Source organism: Wyeomyia smithii, chromosome 3 (assembly GCF_029784165.1).
Source record: "Wyeomyia smithii strain HCP4-BCI-WySm-NY-G18 chromosome 3, ASM2978416v1, whole genome shotgun sequence".
NCBI classification, from domain to species: domain Eukaryota; kingdom Metazoa; phylum Arthropoda; class Insecta; order Diptera; family Culicidae; genus Wyeomyia; species Wyeomyia smithii.
Genome location: NC_073696.1, coordinates 146,528,125 through 146,554,498, shown reverse-complemented (window position 1 = coordinate 146,554,498; position 26,374 = coordinate 146,528,125). Strand labels below are relative to the sequence as shown.

The 26,374-nt window shown below is 38.4% G+C and overlaps 3 protein-coding genes across 3 annotated transcripts; all 3 read left to right on the top strand.

Moving 5' to 3' along the window:
- The first annotated feature begins 5,187 nt into the window (after positions 1–5,187).
- On the top strand, positions 5,188–6,069 carry LOC129728662 (uncharacterized). The gene has a single exon (XM_055687115.1). The coding sequence runs from the start codon at positions 5,188–5,190 to the stop codon at positions 6,067–6,069; it is 882 nt and encodes a 293-aa protein (XP_055543090.1).
- Positions 6,070–6,131: 62 nt separating this feature from the next.
- LOC129728661 (uncharacterized) lies at positions 6,132–7,750 on the top strand. The gene is made up of 2 exons (XM_055687114.1): positions 6,132–7,115; positions 7,169–7,750. Exons 1-2 carry the CDS (start codon positions 6,132–6,134, stop codon positions 7,748–7,750), a joined length of 1,566 nt encoding a protein of 521 aa, XP_055543089.1.
- A 9,215-nt stretch (positions 7,751–16,965) lies between these two features.
- On the top strand, positions 16,966–20,116 carry LOC129727899 (putative ammonium transporter 3). The gene is made up of 4 exons (XM_055686172.1): positions 16,966–18,472; positions 18,530–18,762; positions 18,816–19,072; positions 19,607–20,116. Exons 1-4 carry the CDS (start codon positions 18,252–18,254, stop codon positions 20,027–20,029), a joined length of 1,134 nt encoding a protein of 377 aa, XP_055542147.1. The 5' UTR covers positions 16,966–18,251; the 3' UTR covers positions 20,030–20,116.
- The last annotated feature ends 6,258 nt before the right edge of the window (positions 20,117–26,374 follow it).

Here is a 26,374-nt window from a genome sequence, read left to right as displayed (position 1 = left end):
CCTAAAAGTACCCCTCCACCGTGTGAGTCTCGATCTCGACGAATAATGTTAAAATCGTGGAAATTGAGTTGATCGTTTGGATTGAGAAAGGTTTCACAGAGCGCAAATGCGTCACAATTGTATGTGTTTATTAAATGAGAAAATAGATCGAATTTGGGGGTGATACTTCTGCAATTCCACTGTAATACAGTGATAAAATTCCTAACCTCTTTCGCCGTATTAGTCATCGAAAGATATGATAGCTGAAATGAGGGGCCAAGTTGCTGCTAGTTGCATCAAAAAGGTTTTCACTGTAGGAAGAAGGGCAAGAAGAATATTTTGTAGGGGATCTGGTATGTTGAATGTTTTAAATATCCAGTCCACAATATCAGAAAATTTTATGAACCCTGTTTCTTTTTTATCTTCTGATCGAGAAATGGGTGCACGAGGGGTTTTTGGTGCCCCAGGAAGCGGTGGGTACTCCTGGTTTGATTTAAAATTAAAACCGGGAGGTACTTGTTTCGGTTTTTCTTCACCGCTTCCTTTTTGTGTTGGCTTATTGGTCATTCCGCTAGGGGTTATCTTGCGACCTTTGCGAGAAAGATTAGGAGAGTTGATCATTCTCCTCTTCCTAGATCCTTCTGGCATGGCATAAGAACACCCTTCGACGGGATCGTCAGATGTACCCTCATCGGTTGGCAAAAAGGAAAAGATGTTTCCTGTCGAGGGTGGCTCAGCACTCTTCAGCATTTCTGCGAAAGAGCGCTTTGATCGTTCCTTGAGGGAACGCTTTATTTTTTCCTCGCGCTGTTTGTACGCGGGACACGCCGAAAGGTCATGCCGAGTTCCCTCGCAGTAAAGACACTTTTCAGTATCCTCACTGCAAGCGGTCTCAGCATGATTGCCTCCGCACTTGCTGCAGCGTGCCTTGTTGCAGCAGTAGGTGGCTGTATGACCTAACTGCTTGCAGTTTTGGCAATGCATGACCCGCGGTACGAACAGGCGTACAGGCAGACGAACCCTGTCCAAAGAGATGTAGTTCGGCAGTGCGGATCCGGCGAATGTTATACGGAAGGAATCCGAGGGAAGAATTTCTTCTTCCCTTCTTCGATGGATACTGAATGCAATTGCTTGACATCCAATATCTTTACATCTTGAATCAGGGGGTTCTTGAAGCAGCCAACCCCGTGACGCAAAATGTCATCGACCGTGAGGCTTCCTTCGGTAACCACACCGTCGATCTCCACGTCCTTGGCAGGGATGTACACGCGGTACTCTCTCGTGAAGAGCTCGTAGCTAGCAATTGCGTTTGCTTGCTTCAAGCTACTCACAACAACTCGCAGTTTGTTCGGTCTAACCTTTGTAATTTCGGTTACGTCCGAAAACTGTTTTGCCAGATTTGAATTATATTTAGAGGCTTCTTCATGGGCCTGAAGTAAACTACGAACGGACCTTTCGAAGCATCTGGGTAAGCTTTCACCCGTGTTGCCGGTACCCTTGATACGGGGCTAGGTAGCGGGGAAGGTAGAGGGGAATTGATGGGGGAGATCTCAATCTCTTCCCCAGTTGTTTCCACATCTAGGAATAGTTGCACCTGCATGTCGTCCATTTTGCGGGAGCGTTACGCTCTACCGCACACAAACGATAAATATTCGAATGTGGGGGGGGGGGGGGGGTCAAGTAGTTGCTATTGAATTTTAAAAACAATTTCTCAAACTACAATGGATCAAAAAAAAAGGCAGTAATACTAATACTAATAACAATAGTAATAATAATAATGATAATAATAATAATAATAATAATAATAATAATAATAATAATAATAATAATAATACTAATAATAATAATAGTAATAATAATTATAATAATAACAATAATAATAATACTATTAATAATAATGATAAAAATTCTAAAGTGAATACTTCACCGAACGTCTAAGTCACGACCTCACGGCTGATAGTAGGATTAATCGAGCGTCTCCGCAGAACAAACAATGACGATCCAGCTTCGTGTTGTGACACAGTGGCCGTATCCTACACGCGACCTTGAAGATGCCACTTGTAGTTGACTTCCACTCGCTCGATCGTATGGTGGTCCGTGCTGCTAGCGGGGTAACAGCGGTGCGGGAGAATTATTCTTGCTGATATATCAGCTGCGTATCGGATCACTGGCGGGGTAGCCTGCCCCTACCAGTGTGCAGAAGATGTTTCTGCCGATAAACTACCGGCTATTGTTATCGCGCAGCACAAGAACTAATCGACAAAAAAACACCCGTACGATAACTCGTGTATTGTTATTTTGCAAACTCAAACGGAGATGAACAATTTGCGTCTAATCGAGACGAGAGCAAAACAACGAATGAAGACGGTCGCAGTCATCCAACGATATTTATAATATTCGATACTCACAAATTCTTTCCATAATATAATACCAATTAAACAATTCTAATTACGTTGATTGAAAAAAAAAAAAAAACAATTCAAATATCAATAAAAATTACAGCTTTAGAGTGTTCCAAAGACGCAATAGCTTGAATTCGACACAGCGAAAACTGCATCAGTTTGTTGCATCAATTTGTTGCGAATATGTAAACACACGAAATTATCAATATTCTGTTGGCATATGACTGGCATCGTTGAATTGTTAAAATATCAATAGTTTCATATAAAGATAAGCAATGGTTCGTCTTGGCCTTGGTTCCCCTATGTGGTGACTTTATTGTGAAGAGCTTGAAAACAAAGCAGCGATGCCGTTTGGTGTTGTGCAGAGATAACAGACAAAGACACATGCACAGATACCTAAAAACAACTCTTCCAACTATGGCAGTGCGGTGGTCCAGACAAACTGGATGTTTAAAATAAATGTTCACTGGCCATCTAACAATATCACCAATTGGGCAAAATATGACGAATCCGTTTTGGAAAAGCAGAGCTGGCCATGTGCTCAGCTAAGCAAGCAAACTGCAAATCAAGTCTTCAGTGTAACCTTAAAAATACATGTATTGCATAAGAGTTGTCGACTAGTGACAATGTAATAAGATTTCTGGAATTGCCGCATATCAGTTGCATGTAAACATGGTTGTAACAAAGAATGATTGATTCAAGTTACGGTGCGGCATCGAAGTTGCACTTCCCACTTTGTAACATTTCTGTATCTTCAACGAGATGAACAGTCAATTCTACATATATGTGACATTTTTTTCTCTCATGTAACCTAATATATTTCACAGTAACTGCAATGAAATCACTGTGCGATTTCTATTGAATTTTAATTTGGAAACAGATGTTACAAGTGCAGCTTAGGAGATGTGGTACTTGAAAGAAGTGCGTGCAATAGGGTCTACTGCACGGAATTCCCTTTCTCCGGAATTTGGCCTCCGAACCTCCTGAATCATGATCTGCATTGGGATCCTGTTTGACCTTCCAATCTTATTCTTCTGGCAGGAATCGCACTGCCGAACATAATTTTCAATATCCCGTCTCTTATTTGGCCATTCAAGCAGTGTACCGATCCTTTGGCGCATTCGCTGCGCTCCGACGTGTCCTTCCAAGGGCGCGTCATGAAATTCCTTTAACACAACTTCCACCTGATCCGGCGCAACTGGCGTGCGCTCGCCATCGGCGTTGTAAAGCATAATTTGTTTCTTTAGTTTTCCCCCCAAAAACTGCAATATTTGTATTATTTCTCTCTGTTTAATTTTTCTGAAGTTTTGGTCAAAATACGGTTTTTTGGACCTCTGCGCATATAATATTATTAACTCAGTCATTTATCAACCGATTTTCAATATTTAAGCAGTTTTAGAAAGGGGACAAATAGAACTTTCAAAATATATACAGTTTTTTACTAATATCAAAAAAATATGTTGAATTTTTTTGAGTTTAAATCTAATTTTTTTAGATATTTTCACGCAATTTTTCAATTTTATTTGAAATTTTCTGTCTATTTTTGTAAGAAACATACCATAAATATACTCTGATTTTGAAAGTATATTCAATTTTGAATAAAACGAAAGTAGTTTTGTGGAAATCGGTTGATATTTGGCTAAGTTATATATTTTTTTAAAAAACCAGAATTTTTGGCTTCTATCGCACAATTATTTCGCGGTGCTACAAATGATGAAAAAATGCAAGAACTTTTGATGTGACTTAGTGTGGGTTGTAGCTTTAGTCAAATGTTACTTGTCGTTTACTTGAAGTTTTTCAAATACCGCGAAAATTATAAGTTATGGTCAAAACCCTGTTTTTTACCTTAGCTCACATTGTTATGTTCAATACAGTTATTTTTCAACCGATTGTTTATATTTTGGCTGTTTTGGAAAGACGAAAAATAGAGCTTTTGAAACTTTTCAATATGTCTAAAAATTGTACCTATATGTATGGAAAGTTTTGAAATAAATAATATGATTTATATTTTTTTCAAATTTTACCCATATGTGATGAATAGTTTTAAAATTAATAGGATAGTTTATGTTATTTTCAAATTTTTCAACATTTATTCGCAATTTTTCACACATTTTTGTAGAATTTGGAAAGTATATTTAGTGCCAAACGAAAACAGTAAGTGTTGTTTATGAAAATCTGTTATAATTTCGCTGAGATATGACTTGATGTTTTCCACCATATTCTTAGATTTCAATAAATCATTTCTCAGTTAAATTATAACGGATTTTCATTAACAACACCTATTATTTTCGTTTGGTACTAAAAAGAACTTTCCAAATTTTACAGCAATTGAAGCTCCTTCATTACAAAAATGTGTGAAAAATTGCGAATGAATTTGGAAAAAATTGAAAATAATATAAACTCTCGCCTACTAGCATTACTGCTTATGTTTTGGTTGTTGATATTTCGGTGCTTTTAAATTGTCGATTTTTCGTGTAATTTCGATTCCGTTTCGCGTTCAACACGTTACGTTACGTTTGTGACTTCTCTCGGTACATTCTGTTATTGGAGAATAATTTATATGTGCGTGTTGTGATTAGTTTATCGGTAGTGAATTGTGCAGCTTAAAGTGACATTCTGCAATTCGCGTCTTGCTACACACTGTCTACCTACCGCTACGCTCGATTTTTTTTCCCAAAGCGCCATCTACCAGATTCTCCCGATACTACTCCTTGCTTGCAAGTTTACTGTACACTTGTTGCATAATCTACAGGCGCATATCCACAGTGTGATTTCGCTTCGTCAATTAGAAAGCTCTACTGACAACATGACTGCAGCTTGTCACACCTGTAAAAAAGAGGTAACTGATGCTTCGGTGCAATGCTGTGGTTTTTGTAAGGCCGTGTTTCACCTGAAATGTTGCAAGATATCACCTGCTATTGCAGAAGAGATACACCGGAATAAGCAACTTTTCTGGATGTGTCAATCTTGCACTTCACTGATGGGCGATATTCGTTTTCGGGCTGCTGTTGGTACTGCTTTCGAATTTGGACTTAATAATGCTTTCAGCGCACATGGTGAAATTGCGAAAAGTTTGAAGACAGAGATCATGGTTGAGCTGAAAAATGAAATTCGTTCGAATTTTACTGCTTTGATCAACTCTAGCTCACACACGCCAAAATCATCGACCCGGCCGATCTTTCCGATGCGATCTGTGCGTAGCCGAAGGCTGTTTCAAAAGTCTGAAATTGTGGAACGTCGTCAATCTGATCTAATGTGTGGAACTGGAAATTCGCTGTCGCCTTCGGATGGTACATTCACCGTACCACCTCCTAGTCAAAAATTCTGGATCTACTTGTCCCGTATCTCTCGTGACGTCACTGCTGAACAAGTTTGCGAGTTGACAAAGCAAAGATTAGGCACAAATGACGTTGAAGCTGTTAGGCTGGTAGCCAAGGGAAAGGATATCAAATCGCTGTCATTTATTTCGTTTAAAGTTGGCATTAGTGCTGACCTAAAATCTAAGGCACTTTCGACTTCAACGTGGCCTAGAGGAATGTTGTTCCGCGAGTTTAGAGACAATAATGCTGCTGAAAATTTTTGGAATCTTATTCGATCACTGAATGCAGACCCTCAACAATCTTCAATCATGGATCCGATGTCAACTCACTCCCTAGGACCCCAGGACGAAGTAGTAATGACGGAATAAATTGTATTCGAAACACCATCCTTCCTGTCTTCCAACAACTGGGACGCAATGATAATAGTAATATGGGAGCCCCTAATCCCCCCTCCGCAGTCGTGCCATTCCAGCCAGCGACCAGCAGCCGTCCCAGGCCTGCGTGTGGGCGTGGAGAAGGGGTCTTCCAAATATCTAACGCAGGCAAGTATGATTCTATTTCACACTTGACAAGATCTGATCTGCCTATCGCTTCCAGCATTTCCTCGTTACCGCCTACCATATCTCATCCACTATCTGTTACGACCGAGCTAAGACGTCCTTTGGTCAATGTACAAAACGAACGAAAGTTACGCATCTTTTACCAAAATGTTCGTGGACTCCGGACAAAAATCGACACTTTCTTTCTTGCTGCTTCCGACTCTGAGTACGATGTTATCGTTCTCACTGAAACATGGCTGGACGATTGCATTTTATCGCCGCAGCTTTTTGGCAGTTCATTCACTGTATTTCGAATGGATCGCAGTAGGGTGAATAGTCGAAAATCGCGTGGTGGTGGAGTCTTGATTGCCGTTTCCTCCAGGCACTGCTGCTGCATAGACCCAGCACCGATTAGTAACACGCTTGAGCAACTGTGGGTAAAAATCCAACTGGATAGGTCATCCGTAAGCATTGGAGTGTTGTATCTGCCCCCTGATCGTCGAAATGATCTTGATGCTATTCAGAAACATGCTGACTCAATTGGATCCGTTCTATCCCGTCTGAATCCCCTCGACATTGCTGTTCTTTTTGGGGATTATAACCACCGAGAGCTACATTGGGTACCTTCGGAAAGCAGTGGCCTTGTTGTTGATACAAGTAGATCACGTTTAACCGCAGCTGAAAGTGCTCTGTACGACGCATTCTGTTTCAACGGTTTGACGCAAACAAATCCAGTCAAAAACGCTCGTGCTAGAACTCTCGACCTAGTGCTGGTGAACGAGCCAGCGCTTCAAAACCTTTCTGTGATGGAGGCCGACGATCCTATGGTGAAAATTGACCCGGATCATCCCGCTCTGGATGTGACTGTGACGGAAGTAGTGCTATTGCACTTGAATTAGCTCCACAACATCGGGGATTAAATTTTAAGCATGTTGATTACGATGTGTTGAACGAAGCGTTATCAGCAATTGACTGGCAATTCATCGATTCGCAAGAGGATCTGACGGACATTGTCGACATGTTTACCGCAACGATTCGAACAGTAATTGAAGCTCATGTTCCACTGCAACGACCGCCGATGAAACCTGCTTGGGCTAATCGCCATCTCCGTGAGCTGAAGCGCCGTAGACGAGCTGCTCAACGAAACTATCAAACAAATCGCACTTTTCTAGCAAAGCAACGGTTTAAACTCGCAAGCAACACATACATGTTTTACAATCAATTCCTGTACTCTCGTTACATTGAGCGAACTCTAAAAAGCTTACGTCGACATCCGAAAAAGGTCTGGTCTTTTGTTCGGTCTAAACGAAAGGAAAATGGATTACCAGCTTCCATGTTCCTCGGTGATTTGTCTGCTAGCACAGCTTATTCTAAATGCGAATTATTTGCTGAACATTTTAAAGCCGCTTTTTCGTCTTCAGTTGCTACGCCAGATCAGATTGATGCTGCAATACGCGATACTACGCAGGACACCGATACACAAAAAAGGGGACAAGTGCAACATAGCTAATTACCGAGGAATTACATCATTATGTGCCTGTTCCAAAGTTTTCGAAATAGTCATCAGATCGGTGCTGTTTTCATCGTGCAAAAACTATATTTCTAGTGACCAACATGGTTTTTATCCTAAGAGATCCGTCACAACCAATCTGTCGCAGTGCTCTTTGTTGTGTTCTCGCTCAATGGACGCGGGAATGCAAGTGGATGCTGTGTACACGGACTTCAAGGCTGCGTTCGATTGTGTTAATCATGACATCCTTCTACGAAAGCTGGATGAACTGGGGCTCTCCGCTATGCTCGTGAAATGGTTTCGTTCGTACCTGACCGGCAGAGTTGTATGTGTCATTCTTGGGTCGTCACATTCCGAGCCATTTACAACGTCTTCTGGAGTGCCGCAAGGGAGCAACCTGAGTCCACTTTTATTCTCACTGTTTATTAACGACGTTGCTACAATTTTACCGCGAGGTACACGACTCCTTTTCGCAGACGATGTAAAAATCTTTCGGATTATAGCCTGTCTCGAAGACTGTTACAAAAGTTGCTTGATGCCTTCAGTGATTGGAGAAACCGTAATCTTCTTACCCTGTGTGTAGAAAAATGTCATGTGATTACCTTCAGCAGAAAGCTTCAATCAATTAGCTTTCCATTAGAGATGGTCGGGTATGGGAAATTTGTTACCCGTACCCGACCCGTACCCGACTCATCGAAAATTTTCAAACCCGTACCCGACCCGAACCCGAAGTCTGGTTTGTTTAAAATACCCGTACCCGACCCGAACCCGTAAAATATTTATTCTAACTACCCGTACCCGACCCGTACCCGATAGAAAAAAACGCCGAAATTGCCGGTACCCGACCCGTCCTGTTTTTTTTTTTAATTTTTTTTTGTTCAACATGCCTGGGTACCTCGTACATTTTATGCACTGATTGTCATATGTGGTTTCTCGAGATGATGGCCGGAGCCAGGCTAGAACCGAGTGTGCGTGTGAACGAATGATAATGAACCCAGAGTTTCAGGCGGGTGGTCCACTATAAGGAATCGGTCCACTATGAAAAGTGCATGTCTGGTAAAGTTTAAAATAAACGACGAGTTTTATAAACACATTAAAGGGTCAAACGAATTTTAAAAGGTCAAAATTAATATAGTTTATAACTTGAGAAAAATTTTATAATTCATTGCATTTGCCAAAAACCTGTAATTTTGAGTGTAGATTCGGTGTCATTGATAAATTCTAAAAATCTGTAAAAACAGATATCAAATAAATAAATAAATAAATAAATATTTAAGTGCTTAAGTCCAAAATTTTGGTGCAATTTCATAAAATTTGATTTTTTTATAACTTTTCAAAACTCGGCATACTGACGTTTTTTGACATATTTTAAAAAAAAATATTACTTTGAAACGCTCTGCAGCTTCAATGATAGCTTGATTTTTTTTGGCCTCGAAGAAAAAGTTGATTTGTAGTTAGTTTTTATTACCTATTATAATATATAATATTGTTTTAGTTTTTATAAAAACAATTTTTTTTGCGAAATTTGGTTGATTTGAGGAGTTGTGCAAAAACTACGTAAGCTGTTTTTGTAAAGAGGACGCCCTGTGGCGTTGCTTGTGGTTGAAGATCATATAATTCTGTTTAATAAAAAAGTTAGGGGAGAAGTGCTAAAAATCATGAAAAATTAAGTCACGTGCTTTATGAACGTCTCCAAATAAAAAGTGGAATGGAGATTCGTGTTCAGCACCCCAAAATTAAGTATATACCATATTTTTGTCGTATTTCTCGACACTTTTTTTTTACTTGACAAGCATTTGTATTAAGTCGCCCCACTGTGCAATGGTCCGCGGTTTTCCTGACAGTTATGAAAAAAGCCCGACAAAAACTCCATTTAAATCAAAACCGTTGCAGGAAGAACTATTCAATCTAACATTAGAAAGCGATAGCATGATGTCATTCCCTTGGTGCATAGACTGCCGACAACTGTCAGAATAGGTATTGGGCGATCTCTCGTTGAGTGATGATGGGCGATTTTCTCTCCGATCTTACCGATTATCGACATTAAGAAAACACCCAGGCTTGAAATGATAAAAATTGAATGCACGAAAATTGAATTACCCGTACCCGACCCGTACCCGACCAATTGAGAATTTTTCAAACCCGTACCCGACCCGAACCCGAAGCCTTGGTTTTTTAATTACCCGTACCCGACCCGAACCCGTAGAATATTTTTTGGCGTTACCCGAAACCCGACCCGAACCCGTCGGGTACGGGTCGGGTACGGGTTTCGGGTAAAAATACCCGTACCCGACTTCCATACTACTTTCCATACAGCTACAGCTATATCTACTTTCCATACAGCTTGTCTGGGCAAGCTCTTCAGCAGGTAAGCCAAGTTAAAGATCTTGGCGTAATTTTGGATAGTCAGCTTACATTCCGGGCACACTACGAAGATGTCATTTTAAGAGCCAACAAGCAACTAGGATTTATTTTTTTGGAATTGCCGATGGATTCCGCGATCCACTGTGTATGAAAGCTTTGTACTGCGCCCTGGTAAGATCGATGCTCGAATCAGCGGTTGTCGCTTGGTGTCCGTTCAACAAGGTCTGGATTGATCGCATGGAAGCTGTTCAGAAAAAAATCGTGCGTATGGCACTAAGGCATCTTCCTTGGCATGACGCTACGAGGTTGCCCCCCTATGAGCACCGCTGCATGTTATTGGGGATTGAGACGTTGGAGAGAAGAAGATCTAACGCACAAGTTATCTTTGTTGCGAAGGTCCTGAATAATGAAATCGATTCACCCGCTATTCTCGCAGAATTGTATCTCTACGCTCCAGAAAGGAATCTGCGGAGACGTCAGCTTTTGAACTTGGAGGCAAGGTATAGTCGGTACGGCCAGCATGATGCAATTAGGGTTATGTCTACGAGGTTCAACAAGGTTGCAGAACTGTTCGACTTCAACGAACCCATCAACACTTTTTTCCGTCGCCTGCGGATTCGCTAATTATTTATTGTTAATCGTCTCTAGTTGTTAATTTTATTCATTAAGACAAAAATTGTCAGATGGAATTTGTAAACATAGCATAACATAACATAACATAACATAACATAACATAACAAAAACCATCTTATTTATTTTCAAACTATTCATCACATATAGTTAAACTTTTTAGACATATTTATATGTTTCAAAAGCTCTATTTTTCGTCTTTCCAAAACAGCCAAAATATAAAAAATCGGTTGAAAAATAACCGAATTAAACATAACAATGTGAGCTAAGGTAAAAACAGGGTTTTGAACATAACTTATAACTTCGGGGTATTTGAAGAACTTCAAGTAAACGCGCAATTAACACTTGACTAAAGCTAAAACCCACACTAAGTCACATAAAAAGTTCTTGCATTTTTTCATCATTTGTAGCACCGTGAAATAATTGTGCGATTGAAGCCAAAAATTCTGGTTTTCTTAAAAAATATATAACTTAGCCAAATATCAACCGATTTCCACAAACTACTTTCGTTTGATTCGAAATTGAATATACTTTCAAAATTCTAGTATATTTGTTGTATGTTTCTTACAAAAAATAGACGGCAAATTTCAAATTAAATTGAAAAATTGCGTGAAAATATCTAAAAAATTAGATTTAAACTCAAACTCAACATATTTTATTGATACTAGTAAAAAACTGTATATATTTTGGAAGCTCTATTTGTTCCCTTTCTAAAACTGCTTAAATATTGAAAATCGGTTGACAAATTACTGAGTTAAAAAATATTATATGCGCTGAGGTCCAAAAAACCGTATTTTTACCATAACTTCAGCTTTTGGGGGTATTTGAAAAATTTCTAGTATGAGCGAATGTCATTTGTAGCACAGTGTAATTATTGCATCTTTGTCATGCAGTCGGATTTCATCAAACGCATCCTCGATAGCGATACCGATAGCAGTGTGAAAATATATTTTGTTATAATCTTTTATATTTTGCACCCAGCAATTGGATCAACAGGAGCACTTCTCGAAATTTAAATTTTTTTCCGTAAATTGTTGCGATGGATGAACTCACCGTGAACAAAAAATAATTACTTTTGCGTTATATTATATCGCATATTATTCCGAGACAAAAAACAAAATACACTTACCCTAACAGCACGCTCATCCTGAAAGTTCGATCCAGAATAACGGTCTTTTCCTTCACTCGTTGCTCAGCTGAGTTATATTAAACAGCAAATTACGAGGCTTGGGTTACACCACAGACGATTTTTTTCTTTCTTCGCTCCACTTAAGCTTCGTCTTGTCAGCTGTCCTGCTAATCTTCTTTTTTCCAACACACTCCACGCACTGCTATACTGCAGAGGGAGAAATTGCAGTCCTAAGCTGAACCGATTTCCACTACTGTTTCTGACCACTTCTAACCAGTTCCGGGTGGCAAATATCACACGCGCAATGCGTAGCACTTCCGCGACAAAATATAAGCGTTTCCTCTTCTAGGCTGCTGTCCTGACAATCTCTCCGTTATCCGTTAAAGGCTACTTGAAAAGCACACCGGACGCAACAGGCTTCAAATGGTGACGTTTCTTCCTCATAGAGTGTGATAAATCACTGGCTCTGTAGCTTTAACAAAACTGCTATTTACACTAACACTTTACACTCGCAACAATCACCGGACGCATTTGGGCAAAACAGTAAGCGATTTTTGGTGCACAAACTGATAATACGGCAACGGACCTTCCAGCTGTTGCTTATTCTCTTTATAATCAAAACACTAAACAATAAATTCTTTGTTGACTCGTTCACCGCCTGATATTTCCGTGTTTCGTAATTGTTTCTTTGCCACTTCAGCAAGCTCAAAGACTTGCTCAGCAATTTGAGAGTGTTCATAACTCAAATTTGAATTTCGTGAGTCCAATTGAAAATGAAGTCTCACGTCAATTTGATTTAATTTCTTCCCAGAATTTTTTACTTGCAGCAATAATTGAAACTAACTTGAATGAGATTAAATCAATTATTAAAAATTTCAAAAATATGAAAGCACCTGGTGACGATGTAATCTTTAATATATTAATCAAACATCTCCCTGAAAGCACAATGGAATTTTTAGTGAAAATTTTCAATTGCTGCTTCAAAATTGCATATTTTCCCAAACTATGGAAAAATGCAAAAATTACTCCAATTTTAAAACCGGATAAGAACCCAGCTGAAGTTTCAAGTTTTCGACCAATCAGTTTGCTTTCTTCAATAAGTAAACTGTTTGAGAGAATTATTCTTAACAGAATGATGTCACACATTAACGAAAATTCAATTTTTGCAGATGAACAGTTTGGATTTCGCCATGGGCATTCCACTACTCATCAATTGCTCAGAGTTACTAATATGATACGAGCTAACAAATCTGAAGGTTATTCCACTGGAGCTGCTCTTTTAGACATAGAAAGAGCAATCGACAGTGTTTGGCATAAAGGTTTGATTGCGAAATTGCAAACTTTTAATTTTCCAATTTTCCTAATCAAAATTTTAAAAAATTATCTTACTGATCGAACTCTGCAGGTTGTCTATCAGAATTCAAAATCTGATAGATTTCCTGTCAGAGCAGGTGTACCTCAAGGTTCAGTCTTGGGTCCAGTCCTGTACAACGTATTCACTTCAGATCTTCCTGATTTGCCTCCAGGATGCACAAAGTCATTGTTCTGCGATGACACAAGCATTTCCGTAAAAGGAAAAAGTCTTCGTGTCATATCAGTCGATTGCAGAAAAGTTTAGATATTTTTTCTTCCTACTTGCAAAAGTGAAAAATCTCTCCCAATGCTTCTAAAACTCAAATGATAATTTTTCCGCATAAGCCTAGGGCTTCTTTCCTCAAGCCTAACAATAATCACGTTGTCAAGATGAATGGGGTTATTTTACGTTGGTCTGGCAAGGTTAAGTACTTGGGACTAATTTATGATAAAAAACTTATTTTCAAAGAGCACATTGAGAGTATACAAGCCAAGTGCATCAAATATACGAGATGTTTATATCCTCTCATTAACAGGAATTCTAAACTTTGTTTCAAGAACAAACTTTTGATTTACAAACAAATTTTTAGACCAGCAATGCTCTATGCTGTACCGATCTGGTCAAGTTGCTGTTCAACAAGGAAGAAAACGCTCCAAAGCATTCAGAATAAAATTCTAAAAATGATTTTGAAGCGTCCTCCTTGGTTTGGTACACTCGAATTACATAGACTTACTGGTGTTGAACCATTAGAAACTATGTCAAATAAAATTATTAACAATTTTCGACAAAAATCGTTGCAATCCTCAATTGCTACGATAAGCTCTCTTTATAGCCAATAAGTTAGCAATTAAGTTAGTTGTAAGTTTACTTCCCCTTTTCTGACAAGTAGGTTCAAATCCCTACGAATGATAAGTCCTAATTGCGGAAGCAAACAAATCCTAACAATTAAAATTACAAATTTCTAACAGTGTTGAGAAGTCACCATTTGTGATTGGACACACATACTCATTATTTACTAATATTTATCATGAATACTTAAGCTACTAACAAAAAAAAAAAAACATAAAAAAAAATATATGACATTCGGCCATTTGGATCACTTTTCTACCTTTTGATTAGCCAGTGATCGTTAGGCGAAAGTCAATATGTCAATGTTACTTTCATTAAATGATTTCACATTTTTATGAACAACGGACAAAGTTACAATCCAATTATAATGAAATTCAAAAGAAACCTATGGGGCAACTAGACCTTTCATTTGACACTAATTTTGTGAAAATCGGTTCAGCCATCTCTGAGAAAAATGAGTGAGTTTAAACAACCTCAGGATAACTTTTCTGTACATAACTTTTGAACCATATGTTCAATCATAACGAAATTAAAAAGTTAAGGGTTCTGAAGACAGCCCGATCATTTGAAACCAGTTTTATTGAAATCGGTTGTGTGGTTTCTGAGATATTGATATTTCGTGATTTTTACATTTTGATACATAACCTCTAAACTAAACTAAAAATCCGATTACATTGAAATTCAAAAGCAACCTATGGCGCAATAACACGCAAAAGTTCAAGCTTTAATCATCCAATGTGTCCTTTCAATTCGCACAGAATTTGCTCTGAATTCGCACAACCAATGCGTGATACGCATAACGCAAAAGTTGTACAAGGAATACGTTGACAGAGATCAAAATCAGAATATGTATCATATACACAAAAATCGTAATGTCTCGGTGAACTTCGGCTTCGGGCGAACGATCAGTTTCGAGGCGCTCAAAAAACCGTTCTTTACTTTCGCGAGCCGGTGCGTATCAACGGCTCGTGCATCCCTAAAAATCGTCAGCAACCGAAACAGCCAATAGCGAGCCTTGTTGCCGCGGAAGTTATTGACGCTGGTGCCAGTAACGTAGAACCGAATGCATGTGAATGAAACCAGAGTCATAATTAAATGCAAAATGTTTTGGACTAATCTCATGTTTTTGTTTATTGTTAATGATTGAATGATGTTTTCAAATGACCTGATTCATGAAAGTGAAAGTGAAAGCACTGTTTTAACGATGCCAACCTTCTGAACATCGGCTGATGCTTTATAAGTGTCGTGGTTTGGAGCTGCGCAATACTTTCAAAATACGCTAGAGCATCAAATGCGTTATGCCCAACGCACATGCGTTGTACTGGTTCCAATTTTGATCAGTAAATGCGCTAATTTCGCTCATAAAGGATCTGGTTACGCACACTTCAACTTTTGCGTGTAGACCTTTCTTTTGCAACTAATTTTATGAAAATCGGTTCAGCCATCTCTGAGAAAAGTGAGTGAGAAAAAAAGTTGCACATACACACACACACACTACACATACATGTGTGTATGTACATACACATATGTAGCCATATACCTTTGGTTTTCCCAGTGATTGCTATACCTTTCTAGGAGAAAGGCAAAAATCATGTAATTATTGCGTTGTCAACATAAATATTTAAATATATTTTTTGAAATCCAAAATAGCCTTTTAAGAACATTAATTTCAACTACATGCATCTTTGAAATTTTTCAAATTCATTAAGGCATTTTCAACTAGCGTGTTTGCACTCAGAATGAATTAAAAATACGAAAATATTTATTCGAACTTTTTTGTTTGCACCTTTTTTCCGGAACAAATTTGATCTAAGTTATTTTTATACTTCGAAGTAATAAATAAAAAATCCGATTTCGTCATGCAACTTGTAATCATTAGATATTAGAAGATACTTAAAAATTCAGCAAACGTAAACTGTTTCAAATTAAACTTGGGCGTCGTTCACAAATTACGTAACGTGAAAATCCAGGTTTTAGACCCCTTCCCCCTCTATGTAACGATAAGTAACGTTCAATATGACTCCCCCCCCTGAAATTACGTAACGCTGAACTCCCAAAAATTTTCGATTTTGAAGGAAAATCACAGTTAGGTAATTGTTTCAACTACCACCCCCTTTCTCCCCCATATGTAACAATAAGTAACGCAAACTCAACCCCCCCATGCGTGTACGACGCCTTACCGGCTGTTAGATATTTCACGGTGTCATTAACTAGACAATTTCTCTCATCAAGACTCAACGGAAAAAAGCGTTCGAGGTGAGCGTCTTGTTCCGAAATCAACAAAAAAAAAACCGTCAACATTTCTGAATATTCAGCAATATTCTGGAAAATCAGAATAAATACTAGAACATGAAAAAAAAAAAAACAGGACGCCCCATCATGATCTCAAAATCAGAACATGTCCTGCTAAATCAGGAGGAATGGTATCCCTATCTGAAACGAGTAACGCTCCGGTCTGGGAAAGTTCGGTTCAATTTGTATCGAAAAATTGATCATAAATCATAGATAGAAAATCGTCTGCTTGTTCTTTCTGAGATTGTTCTCTGTTACAATTCCTTATATGAGCCGTTGCGGAACAGAGTGGTCTAAAGACCATTTTTTTCAAAAACGAGGTTTTTACATAAACCGCATCTACTCAAGAAGCTTAAGTTAGGAGACTAAAAAAATTCCAAAAAATCAACCTTTAAAGCTGATTTATTTTATGTTGAAATTTCGCCCGAAACAGAATGGCCATTCTGTTTCGGAACAGAGTGGTGTATGTACATAAATCGAGGTATTACCGTCATGTAATATGTGACATGTAACATGTTACATGTGATATGTAACTTATCATTTGTCCTGTAACATATAACACGTGATTTGTAACTTGTTACTCGTAATGTAACACGAAAAATGTGACATGTCAAATATCATGTAATATGTAACATGTTGTGTTACATGTAATGTTTCACGTCACATGTTATATGTAACATATGACAAAGCTGTAGGTAATAAAATTGCGGTTCTAAAAGAAATATATACAGTGTAAATTTTTTTTCCGGGCCAAATTTTACTAATTGTCACAAAATATTAAATATCTCAAAAAATACCTTTTTTTAAAATCTAATTTTTTCACACATTAGAGATGACAATATGTACTACTATTTGTCAAAATTCGGTGATGGTAAAATGTAAAACAAAAAATTTTATGAACGTTCGAGTTCGCTGATATGTTACGCATATTCAATTACAACAGGGCAGAGTGTAAATATGATCGATTATGGTACAAAAACAGCGCGTAGGATTGATATCATGCTATTAGTGATAATTGTTAACATTGTAATGTGTAGCTAGCAAAAAACAATAAAAAAAAAATTCAGAGTGAAAATGTCAAAATACTCAAACATTCTTAACTTTTTAAATTGGTTACCTTGTGTGTTTAAGGTTGTAGTGTGTGAAAGCCACACGTGGACGACTACGAATTTTCGAAGGTACAAGACTCGGAAATAGGTAATGCGTTACCTGTGAAAACACTATCTCATGTTTTCATCTCCATAACAAACATGAGGATATGTTGTCACATGTGACGCATGAACTATTGCCGAGTGGTATGCCTTCAAAAATTCGAAGCCGACAAGACTTGGAAATAGTTAATGCATTCCCTATGAAAACGCTATTTTATGTTTGCACCACCACAGCAAATATAAAATAGCGTTTGCACCGGCGACGCATTAACTATTATCACGTCTTGTGCCTTTGAAAATTCGAAGTGGTGGCTTGAAGTTGGCCATTTGAAGCTTCGACATCATTTCGCTCTAATCTGGCAACAGTTTGTTGGATCGGTATAGGACCTTCGGTGAAATCGTAGTAATGATTTTGACCTTTCATAAAAAAGATACGCTGTAAGAAAAATGGGAATTTATTTTGGAAAAGAGATATAATACAGTAAAAATTATACATCAATGTACTTCTATTCCACGAATGCCTTTATGTAGTTAATAAAACTAATCTTTTCTTACAGGTGTAATTTCAAGGCGTATTGCTTGTTCTCCTTTCTTAACACCATCGTTTACTGCATACCGGCCGGATGGGTTTGGGGAGAACATGGTTTCCTAAGTAAGTTAGGAGTTGTTGATATTGCCGGGAGCGGACCAGTACATCTTGTAGGAGGAGCATCGGCTTTTGCGTCAGCCGTAATGCTCGGACCACGGCTCGGGCGTTATGCGAAAGGTATCGAACCTCTACCCTTGGGTAATCCCGTGAACGCATGCATGGGTTTGTTTGTTCTATGGTGGGGATGGTTAGCATTCAATTCAGGCAGCACGTACGGTGTTAGTGGTGCGAAATGGGTTTATGCAGCTCGTGCTGCTGTAATGACAATGATGGGATCTTTTGGAGGGGGCAGCTTTAGTATGATGTAAGTTACTGTTGTAACATATTTAGGTATGCAGAAAATAAGTTCTATATGTTTCAGATATTCGATGGCACGCAATGAAGGGCGATTGGACATTGTTGATTTAATCAACGGCATTTTGGCATCACTGGTGTCGGTAACTGCGGGTTGTTTTTTGTATCACGCATGGGAAGCTATAATCATAGGAGCTATAGGATCTGCTCTATGTTGTCTCTGTATGCCTCTCTTTGATAAAATGGGTGTCGATGATCCAGTAGGTGCCAGTGCTGTTCATGGCGTTGCGGGAATATGGGGTAAACTATATCACTGAAAAAATCACTTCTATAATAACCAAGCTATATTGTAGGTGTTTTGGCTGTCGGTTTATTTGCTGACAATCCAGTCCCGTTGGGTACCACGAACGGACGATTTGGTTTGTTCAAAGGAGGTGGTTGGTATCTACTTGGTGTACAATCTCTTTCTGCTTTATGTCTTGCATGTTGGTCTATTTGTACTACATTAGCACTTCTTTGGATCATTAATAAAATAGTACCAATAAGGATGGATCCAAATGAGGAATTACTCGGCGCAGACCTTATGGAACATCGAATAAGACATTCACAGGTATGTTGACATATATACAGACAAAAATTGAAGAATATGTTATTTAGAAACAGTTAGGTACTGATCAATTTGGGCGTTCCAAATTGGTAAGTTGGTACAGTAAACGAGTTATTCCCTAGGAAATAGAAAAACGGGAAAACAAAAAATGCATCTATTGCCTATTGGCAAAGAAATTGAACTCATAAGTGATAACTTGCATGACAATTTGTATTTTTTTTTTTGTTGAAACTGGTTCAAGATTTACTTTGGACATAAATAAACCAAAGGTATAATTTTAATAGCATACCAGTTGGTTTTAAGGTACGATGCTGGTCTAAGAAGCAAGTTGCCGTATGTTTGGCTCCCGGTTCATAAGAGACTGTTAAAGTTAGTAGGATCGTAGTTTGTCACCGCAATTGTCCTGTACATTGTCAGTTGACAGCTAAGTTTGTATATAATGAACAGAAGGTCAAGTTCTAAAAGCGCCATGTTGCACCAAGGATTTTTTTGTCGGAAAAAATTCATTTCTAAATATATTATGTGTTCTCATTGTAGATTGGAATATCAAGGGCACTTTCGGCATTGGCTCCTTTAAAAGTTGACTTAGATGACGTTGTTAATGCACCTTCTATTGGTCGAAACCCAGGACACGATCAATGCTTAGATGAAATACGTGCCGCAAGCCAGAAGCTATACGAGTGGCGTTCTTTTATGGATAAAATGTCTCCACAGAAAAAAACTAAAGCTGAGACATCAGTAGACAAGAATGAGTTTGCGAACAAGGATTCTTTCAAACTCCGTAATATAAAGCGGAATAATAGGAGTAATCTTACAACATACGCTGATAACCAAGGATTTGACGGATCCTCCGGGGATGATGGAGCGAAACTCGGAAATAAACCTTTTGCAATATCTGGAAACGTTTTAGGCAAGATCCAATCTGAAAGAAATGAGCAAAACTTTGCTTGGATAGATTGAATAACGAACGACAACAATTGACGATGAACGTTTAAATTAAGAAATAAATATATTTATACTGCATATACAGGTAGTCACCTGGAAATTCTGGATCGATGACTGTATTTCACTAATGAAAGTATTTCCAAAGCAATCGAAGCATAACCAAATCAAACCCGACCCCGTGTCGACAAGCGTAATTTAACGTAGGAAACACTTTTCAAAACACAATCACAATCGCACCCTTTCGAGAATACCCGTCTGCCGCGTGATCCACAGGCAAGATACAACACCTACTCGCGACGAAATTACTATCTTTAACGCGAACGTAATTAACCGGCGCGGTCCTACGACAAGGACCGCTGTCACCACGATGCAGGGCAACTCCTGTTGCCCTACCAGAAGTTGTGATACTTCGACGGATAAAACTCAACCCGACACGAAATTTCTGTACGTACGGCACGGACCGTACGGAATCTCATTCACTTAACGATCAATTAGATGTTTACATGCGAACTTACTGCTTACCCTAGAGTGTATTTCGCGAGAGACGTTTTTCCCTCGCGAAATCACTACTTATCCATATAACCCTATTATGGCCTTTTCTCGGCCTGTCTCTATTTTAGAACACTTAATCTAAGTCTACTGAGAGTGGTGCACCGTGCGCTCGCCACTCTATCTTGTTTACAAACAATTTCGGTAGCTCACTCCTCGCGCGTCGACGAGTTACCGACCCATCAAGTATCCAACCGCGGGCTTTTTGCCTTCCTCCTAGAAAGGTATACCAATCACTTGCAAAACCGAAAGTATAAAAGTGCTCCAAAGGGCCGAATGGCATATATCACTCGACTCAGCTCGACGAGCTGAGCATTTTCTGTATGTGTGTGTGTGTGTGTGTGTGTGTGTATGTGTGTGTGTATGTGCAGATTTTTATTCTCACTCACTTTTCTCAGAGATGACTGGACCGATTTTCATGAAATTAATTGCAAATGAAAGGTCTCTTTGTCCCATAAGACCCTATTCAATTTCATTGTGATCGGATTTATAATTTAGAGGTTATGTATCAAAATGTAAAAAGCATGAAACATCATTATCTCTAAAACCACACCATCGATTTGAACAAAATTAGCTTCAAATAACGGGCTACCTGAAAAACCCTTAACTTTTAAATTTCATAAAGATTGAATTTGTGGTTCAAAAGTTATGGAAAGAAACGTGTTCTGAAGACTGTTTATTCTCACTCATGTTTCTCAAAGATGGCTGGACCAATTTTCATAAAATCAGTGTCAAATGGAAGGTGTAGTTGCCCCATAAGACCTTATTGATTTGTTTTGCAATCGGACTATTACTTTGCCTGTTATGTTTAAAAATGTGAAATACAGCTATGAAAAGGAACATATTCCGAAAATTACTTGGACTTACTCACTTTTCTCAGAGATCGCTGACCCGATTTCCACAAAATTGGTGTCAAATGAAAGGTCTAGCTGCCTCATAACACCCTATTGAATTTTACTGTAATCGAACTGTAACTTCGTCTGTAATGTAATGAAATGTGAAAATCACGAAACTTTATTATCTAAGAAGCTACACAACCGAATTGATTAATATTTTTATCAGATGAGCGGGCTAATTAAGGGTTAACTGATGAATTATGATTGAACACGTGGTTTCAGAGTTTGGCTGCCCTATACGCTCCCATTTCGTTTGATTATAATCGAACTTAAGCAACCGTTATGTATGAAATTGTTAATTAAATAACGAAAGTCTATTATCACAAAGATTACATGACTTATTTGAACATAACAAGTGTCATACGAACGAGTCATCTCTCAAACTTACAAATAACAAACTTCATAACAATTTGATATGTGGCCTAAAAGTTATGGAAAGAATAGAAAGTCAAAGACTATTGAAAACTATACCTGCTTTGATCCATATGTGGCCTCAACATAATTTAAATGTTATATCATACTATTTGAACGTTCCAAACTCATTGATTCCTTGCGATGTGTTTGAAGTCTCCAAATGCACGACGAATCGGCCATAGGATATGATCAAAATCAAATAACAAATCGTTTAAAATGATTGGTTTTATCGAAATGCCAACATCCTCGACTTTTGGCTTCTGTACATCGCCTTAACTCTGAATATATTCATATTGGGAGGTATTTAGTTATTTTGGTTGTTTTTCAGAAACTAAAAGTGGTCGTCTTTAAATACAAAATGGTATCCAGGGTCAGTGTTTGGTTTCTATGCATCATCTTGATTACGGAAATATCCATATTGAGCATTATTCGGTCATTTTCGACTGTTTCCTATAAGTTGCCATTTAGCAATTTAAAATGTTGCCTGAGGTCAATTGTTAGCTCATTGCATCATTCTGGTTCCAGGGTTACTCACATTGGATAGTATTCGTTTTTTTAGGCTGTTTTCACAAACCGGTACTCGGCATCTTGGATTTCAAAATGGTATTTAAGATAATTTCTGGCATCTGAGCGTCATTCTGGTTGAAGAAAAACCCATAATGGGTGTTATTCGATCATGTTCGGCTATTTCCCTGGAACCGGCTGCCGCTGTGTATCATTCTAGATCCGGAGATACTCATGTTAGACGGAAGTCGGCCGTTTTTGGCTGTTTTCCAGAAACCTGAAGTTGCCATCCTACAATTCATAAGAGTGTCTGAGGTCCATTTTAAGCTTCTTGCAACATTCTGGCTCTGGAGATACTCATATTGGGTGGTATTTGGTCACTTTGGACTGTTTTTCAGAAACCGAAAGTCGTCATTTTGGACTTTAAAATTGCCTGTGAAATCAATTTCTGTCATCTGGGCGTAACACTGGTTCCGAAAACATCCATATTGAATGGTGTTTGGTCATTTCCGGCTGTTTGTCAGATACCGGAAGTCACAATCTTAAAATTCAAGATTTTGTCTGTGATCAATTTTTAGCTTTTGTCCATCTTTCTGGTTCCGGAGATACTCATATTTAGTGGGAATCGTCCATTTCAGGCTGTTTTCATGAAACCGGAAGTTGCCATCTTACAATTCAAAATGTTGTCTGAAGTCGATTTGTGGCTCCAGTGCATCATTACGATTCCGGAAATACCCATATTGGGTGGTATTTGGTCGTTTGCCGCTGTTTTTCCAAAAGCGGACGTCGCCATTTTGGATTTCATAGTGGCATTTGATAATAATTTCTGGATTTTGAACGTTATACTGGTTGAAGAAACGCTCATATTGGGTGGTATTTGGTCATTTTCAGCTGTTTTTCAGAAACCGGAAGTCGCCATCTTAGAACTGAAAATTGTATCTGTGGTCGATTTTAGCTCCTGTGTATCATTCTAGATCCGGATATTATTATATTGGGTGGCAATCGGCCATTTTTGGCTGTTTCCCATAAACCGGAAGTTGCCATTTTATAATCCAAAATTTCGCTTGAGGTCGATTATGAAACAAAGTTGTTACCACTAAAAAAATGCACCTGCCAAATATGGTTCCATTTAGTTGGTTAGCTCTCGAGATGTGCAGAAATTTGTGTTTCATTTGTATGGAACCCCTCCCTTCCAGAATAGGGAGGGGCGTCCAACTATTATTGACATATTTGTTACCCTTTAAAACATCCACATGCCAATTTCGGTTTCATTTGCTTGGTTTGTTGTTAAGTTGTGCAGAAATTTATGTTTAATTTGTATGGGACCCCTCTCTTCCAGAAGAGGGAGGGGTCTCAAACTATCATAGGAACCTTTATCGGGACCAAAAACCCCTTAATACAAATTTTCACGTCGATCGTTTCGGTAGTTTTCGAGCCTATAAGGATCAGACAGACAGACAGACCGGCTTGACTTTTTATATGTATAGATTACAACATCAATATTTTAGAACTTAAAGAGTGAATAGACATTTATTGGATTGAAGCGTTCATGTAAATCTATTTAAACAAATAAAAGTTTGAATGAGAAAGGCTGGGTCTGACCGCTAGGTGGATTAATTTAGGTTTTTTTGTTTTATTTATTTTTCTTGCTAGTGGCGGTTTTCGTCACCCAAGCCAAGCGGAAGACTTGGCTTCAACAGTAAGCAAGCTAGCTCTGACTTACTTTCGCGCACAGCTGAAGGCTGTGCCAACGTCGAAAAGAATGCGGTAGGAAGCCGGCTTCTTTTCGGGGTTCTAAGTATGTCACATAATGTGACGGAACCTTTTGGGCAATTTGAGAGGAACGGGGGTTACCGTTACACGTATTTCTAAATTCGTTGTTCGTGGTTGAAGAAAGGTTTCGGTAAGCTACCTTACCAGAGTCGCGATCAGTATGGTTTAGATAGGGTATGGAAGAAGTATACGTGAGATTGTGTTGGCAAGTCAAAAAATATTATCAACGCCCGTGTGAACAGTAGTGACGTCATAACACAAATGGGCTTACGTGCTCTTATGGAGATTGTTTTTCGATTTGTATGTTCATGTTTATTTCACAAATAATTGATATGAAAACATATTCTAGATACACCGGGGAAGTGTACTGATCATGCACCACTTTTTTTGCTGTTCTATATCGAAATCAACTTATTTTTGCAATGATATATTAGTACCAAATTCGCAAAATTATTTCGAAAACGTTCACTGGTATTATTATGAAATTGTCAACATAATCCAATATGCATGCCAATTCGATTATAACATCTCCCGCACTACGTTCAAAAATTACTGCTAATTTTGAACTGAGAACAAAATAATTTTATTTATATCGATAGAAGGTTAAATAAAACTTTCGGATATGAGTAATGTCTGATACGATGATCGAAGAAAATATTAGCCTTTTATCATATTTATTCGGTTCATGATATGCATAATATTTTGTCATTTATCTTAGCCATGCTATTTTGAGGCTATTTCTTCTGAAATTTATATTTATGTATTGTTATCTCTTGGATATTTTTGTGCATATCGATGAGATCGCGACTACGTTGTACAAAATAATCTTGCTGGTTTGTTCCTTCAGAAATTCATACCTCGTGAATTTTCTGGCACAGTATTCCAATGTTATTCGTGTTTAAATCTGCAAAGGCCAACGTTCTGCAACTCACCACCGGTTATTTTACTGAAAATGGTAGAGATTCCTGCGTGATATTTGAATCCGAATTCATTATGAATAACAGTCTCCCAAAAAACAATACTTAGCATTTCTCCTACAAATCATATAGGACTGTCCTGGCGCCCTTCCAGTTGTTCCTCTCGGTCAGATTTTTTTATGTGACGGCACTCGAACTGATTAAACAGCTAGAACTACGAGAACGTTTTGAGCACACGTGTCCGTATCCATTTTAATCTCCAGGCTTTTTCCTCCGGGAAGCAGTATTAACTAGTCTTTTTTCATGACTATAGTCAGTAATACACTACAAGGAGACTGCACACTTAAACAATAATCAATCGCCATAGTTTTCGCGGACAATTATCAGAATTTCTAAAACAATGCCATCACTTTACACTAAAACACTGCAGGAAGACGAAACCAAAACATTGGTATGACGTAGCACTCCTTCTTAGCAACGGTAGCGTAAATAACATCATAGCAGTTTTGCACATGATATTAAAAAGTGATGTAGGGCACCAATACAACTGCAATACCATTGCCACACCCTATATAAACCATACTGGGTCGCGATACCTACATCCTAGCTAGTTGAACTTAATTCTCAAACCCGTTGAATGATTTTGTGTTTCAATCACATGTCTCAAATAATAAATACTTCCTCATACACCTCCAATCGTGTCAAATTGTTAGATACTTCTGTTTCTACTGTGTTTTTCGATACATCCATGATGGAAGAAACTCGTGGAATCCCGGATCACTTACGCGTGCAGCAGATCCCTAAAATATTGTATAACAAATATAAAAACATCAACTGCGACAACGCGTTTTATACTGATGGATCACTTCTCAACGGGTCCACTGGCTTCGGTATCTTCAACAATAATTTTACCGCCTCCTACAAGCTTTATAATCCTGCTTCTGTTTACGACGCAGAATTGGCTGCAATTCAGTATACCTTAGGGATTATTGAGAAAATGCCCGCGGACCATTACTTTATCTTTACGGACAGTCTCAGTTCTATTGAGGCTCTCTGATCGATGAAGAATGTAAGGCACTCTCCGTGTTTCCTGGGGAAAATACGGGAACATCTGAGTGCTTATCCGAAAAATCTTCTCAAATCACCATAGTGTGGGTCCCTTCTCATTGTTCCATTCCGGGCAATGAGAGAGCGGACACTTTGGCTAAGGTGGGCGCAGAAAACGGTGATATTTACAACAGACCAATTGTCTACAAATTTTCACATCACAGTACGCTGCTCAACTGGCAGACCTCGTGGGATAAGGG

What these genes read in the sequence shown, in the direction of transcription:
- LOC129728662 (XM_055687115.1), top strand. Translation starts at nt 5,188, where the DNA reads ATGACTGCAGCTTGTCACACCTGTAAAAAAGAGGTAACTGATGCTTCG.
- LOC129727899 (XM_055686172.1), top strand. Translation starts at nt 18,252, where the DNA reads ATGCTCGGACCACGGCTCGGGCGTTATGCGAAAGGTATCGAACCTCTA. An exon ending in TGGCGTTGCGGGAATATGGG is followed by an intron (nt 18,763 to 18,815) that starts GTAAACTATATC and finishes GCTATATTGTAG; the next exon opens with GTGTTTTGGCTGTCGGTTTA. An exon ending in ATCGAATAAGACATTCACAG is followed by an intron (nt 19,073 to 19,606) that starts GTATGTTGACAT and finishes TTCTCATTGTAG; the next exon opens with ATTGGAATATCAAGGGCACT.
- LOC129728661 (XM_055687114.1), top strand. Translation starts at nt 6,132, where the DNA reads ATGGGAGCCCCTAATCCCCCCTCCGCAGTCGTGCCATTCCAGCCAGCG. An exon ending in TGGATGTGACTGTGACGGAA is followed by an intron (nt 7,116 to 7,168) that starts GTAGTGCTATTG and finishes TTAAATTTTAAG; the next exon opens with CATGTTGATTACGATGTGTT.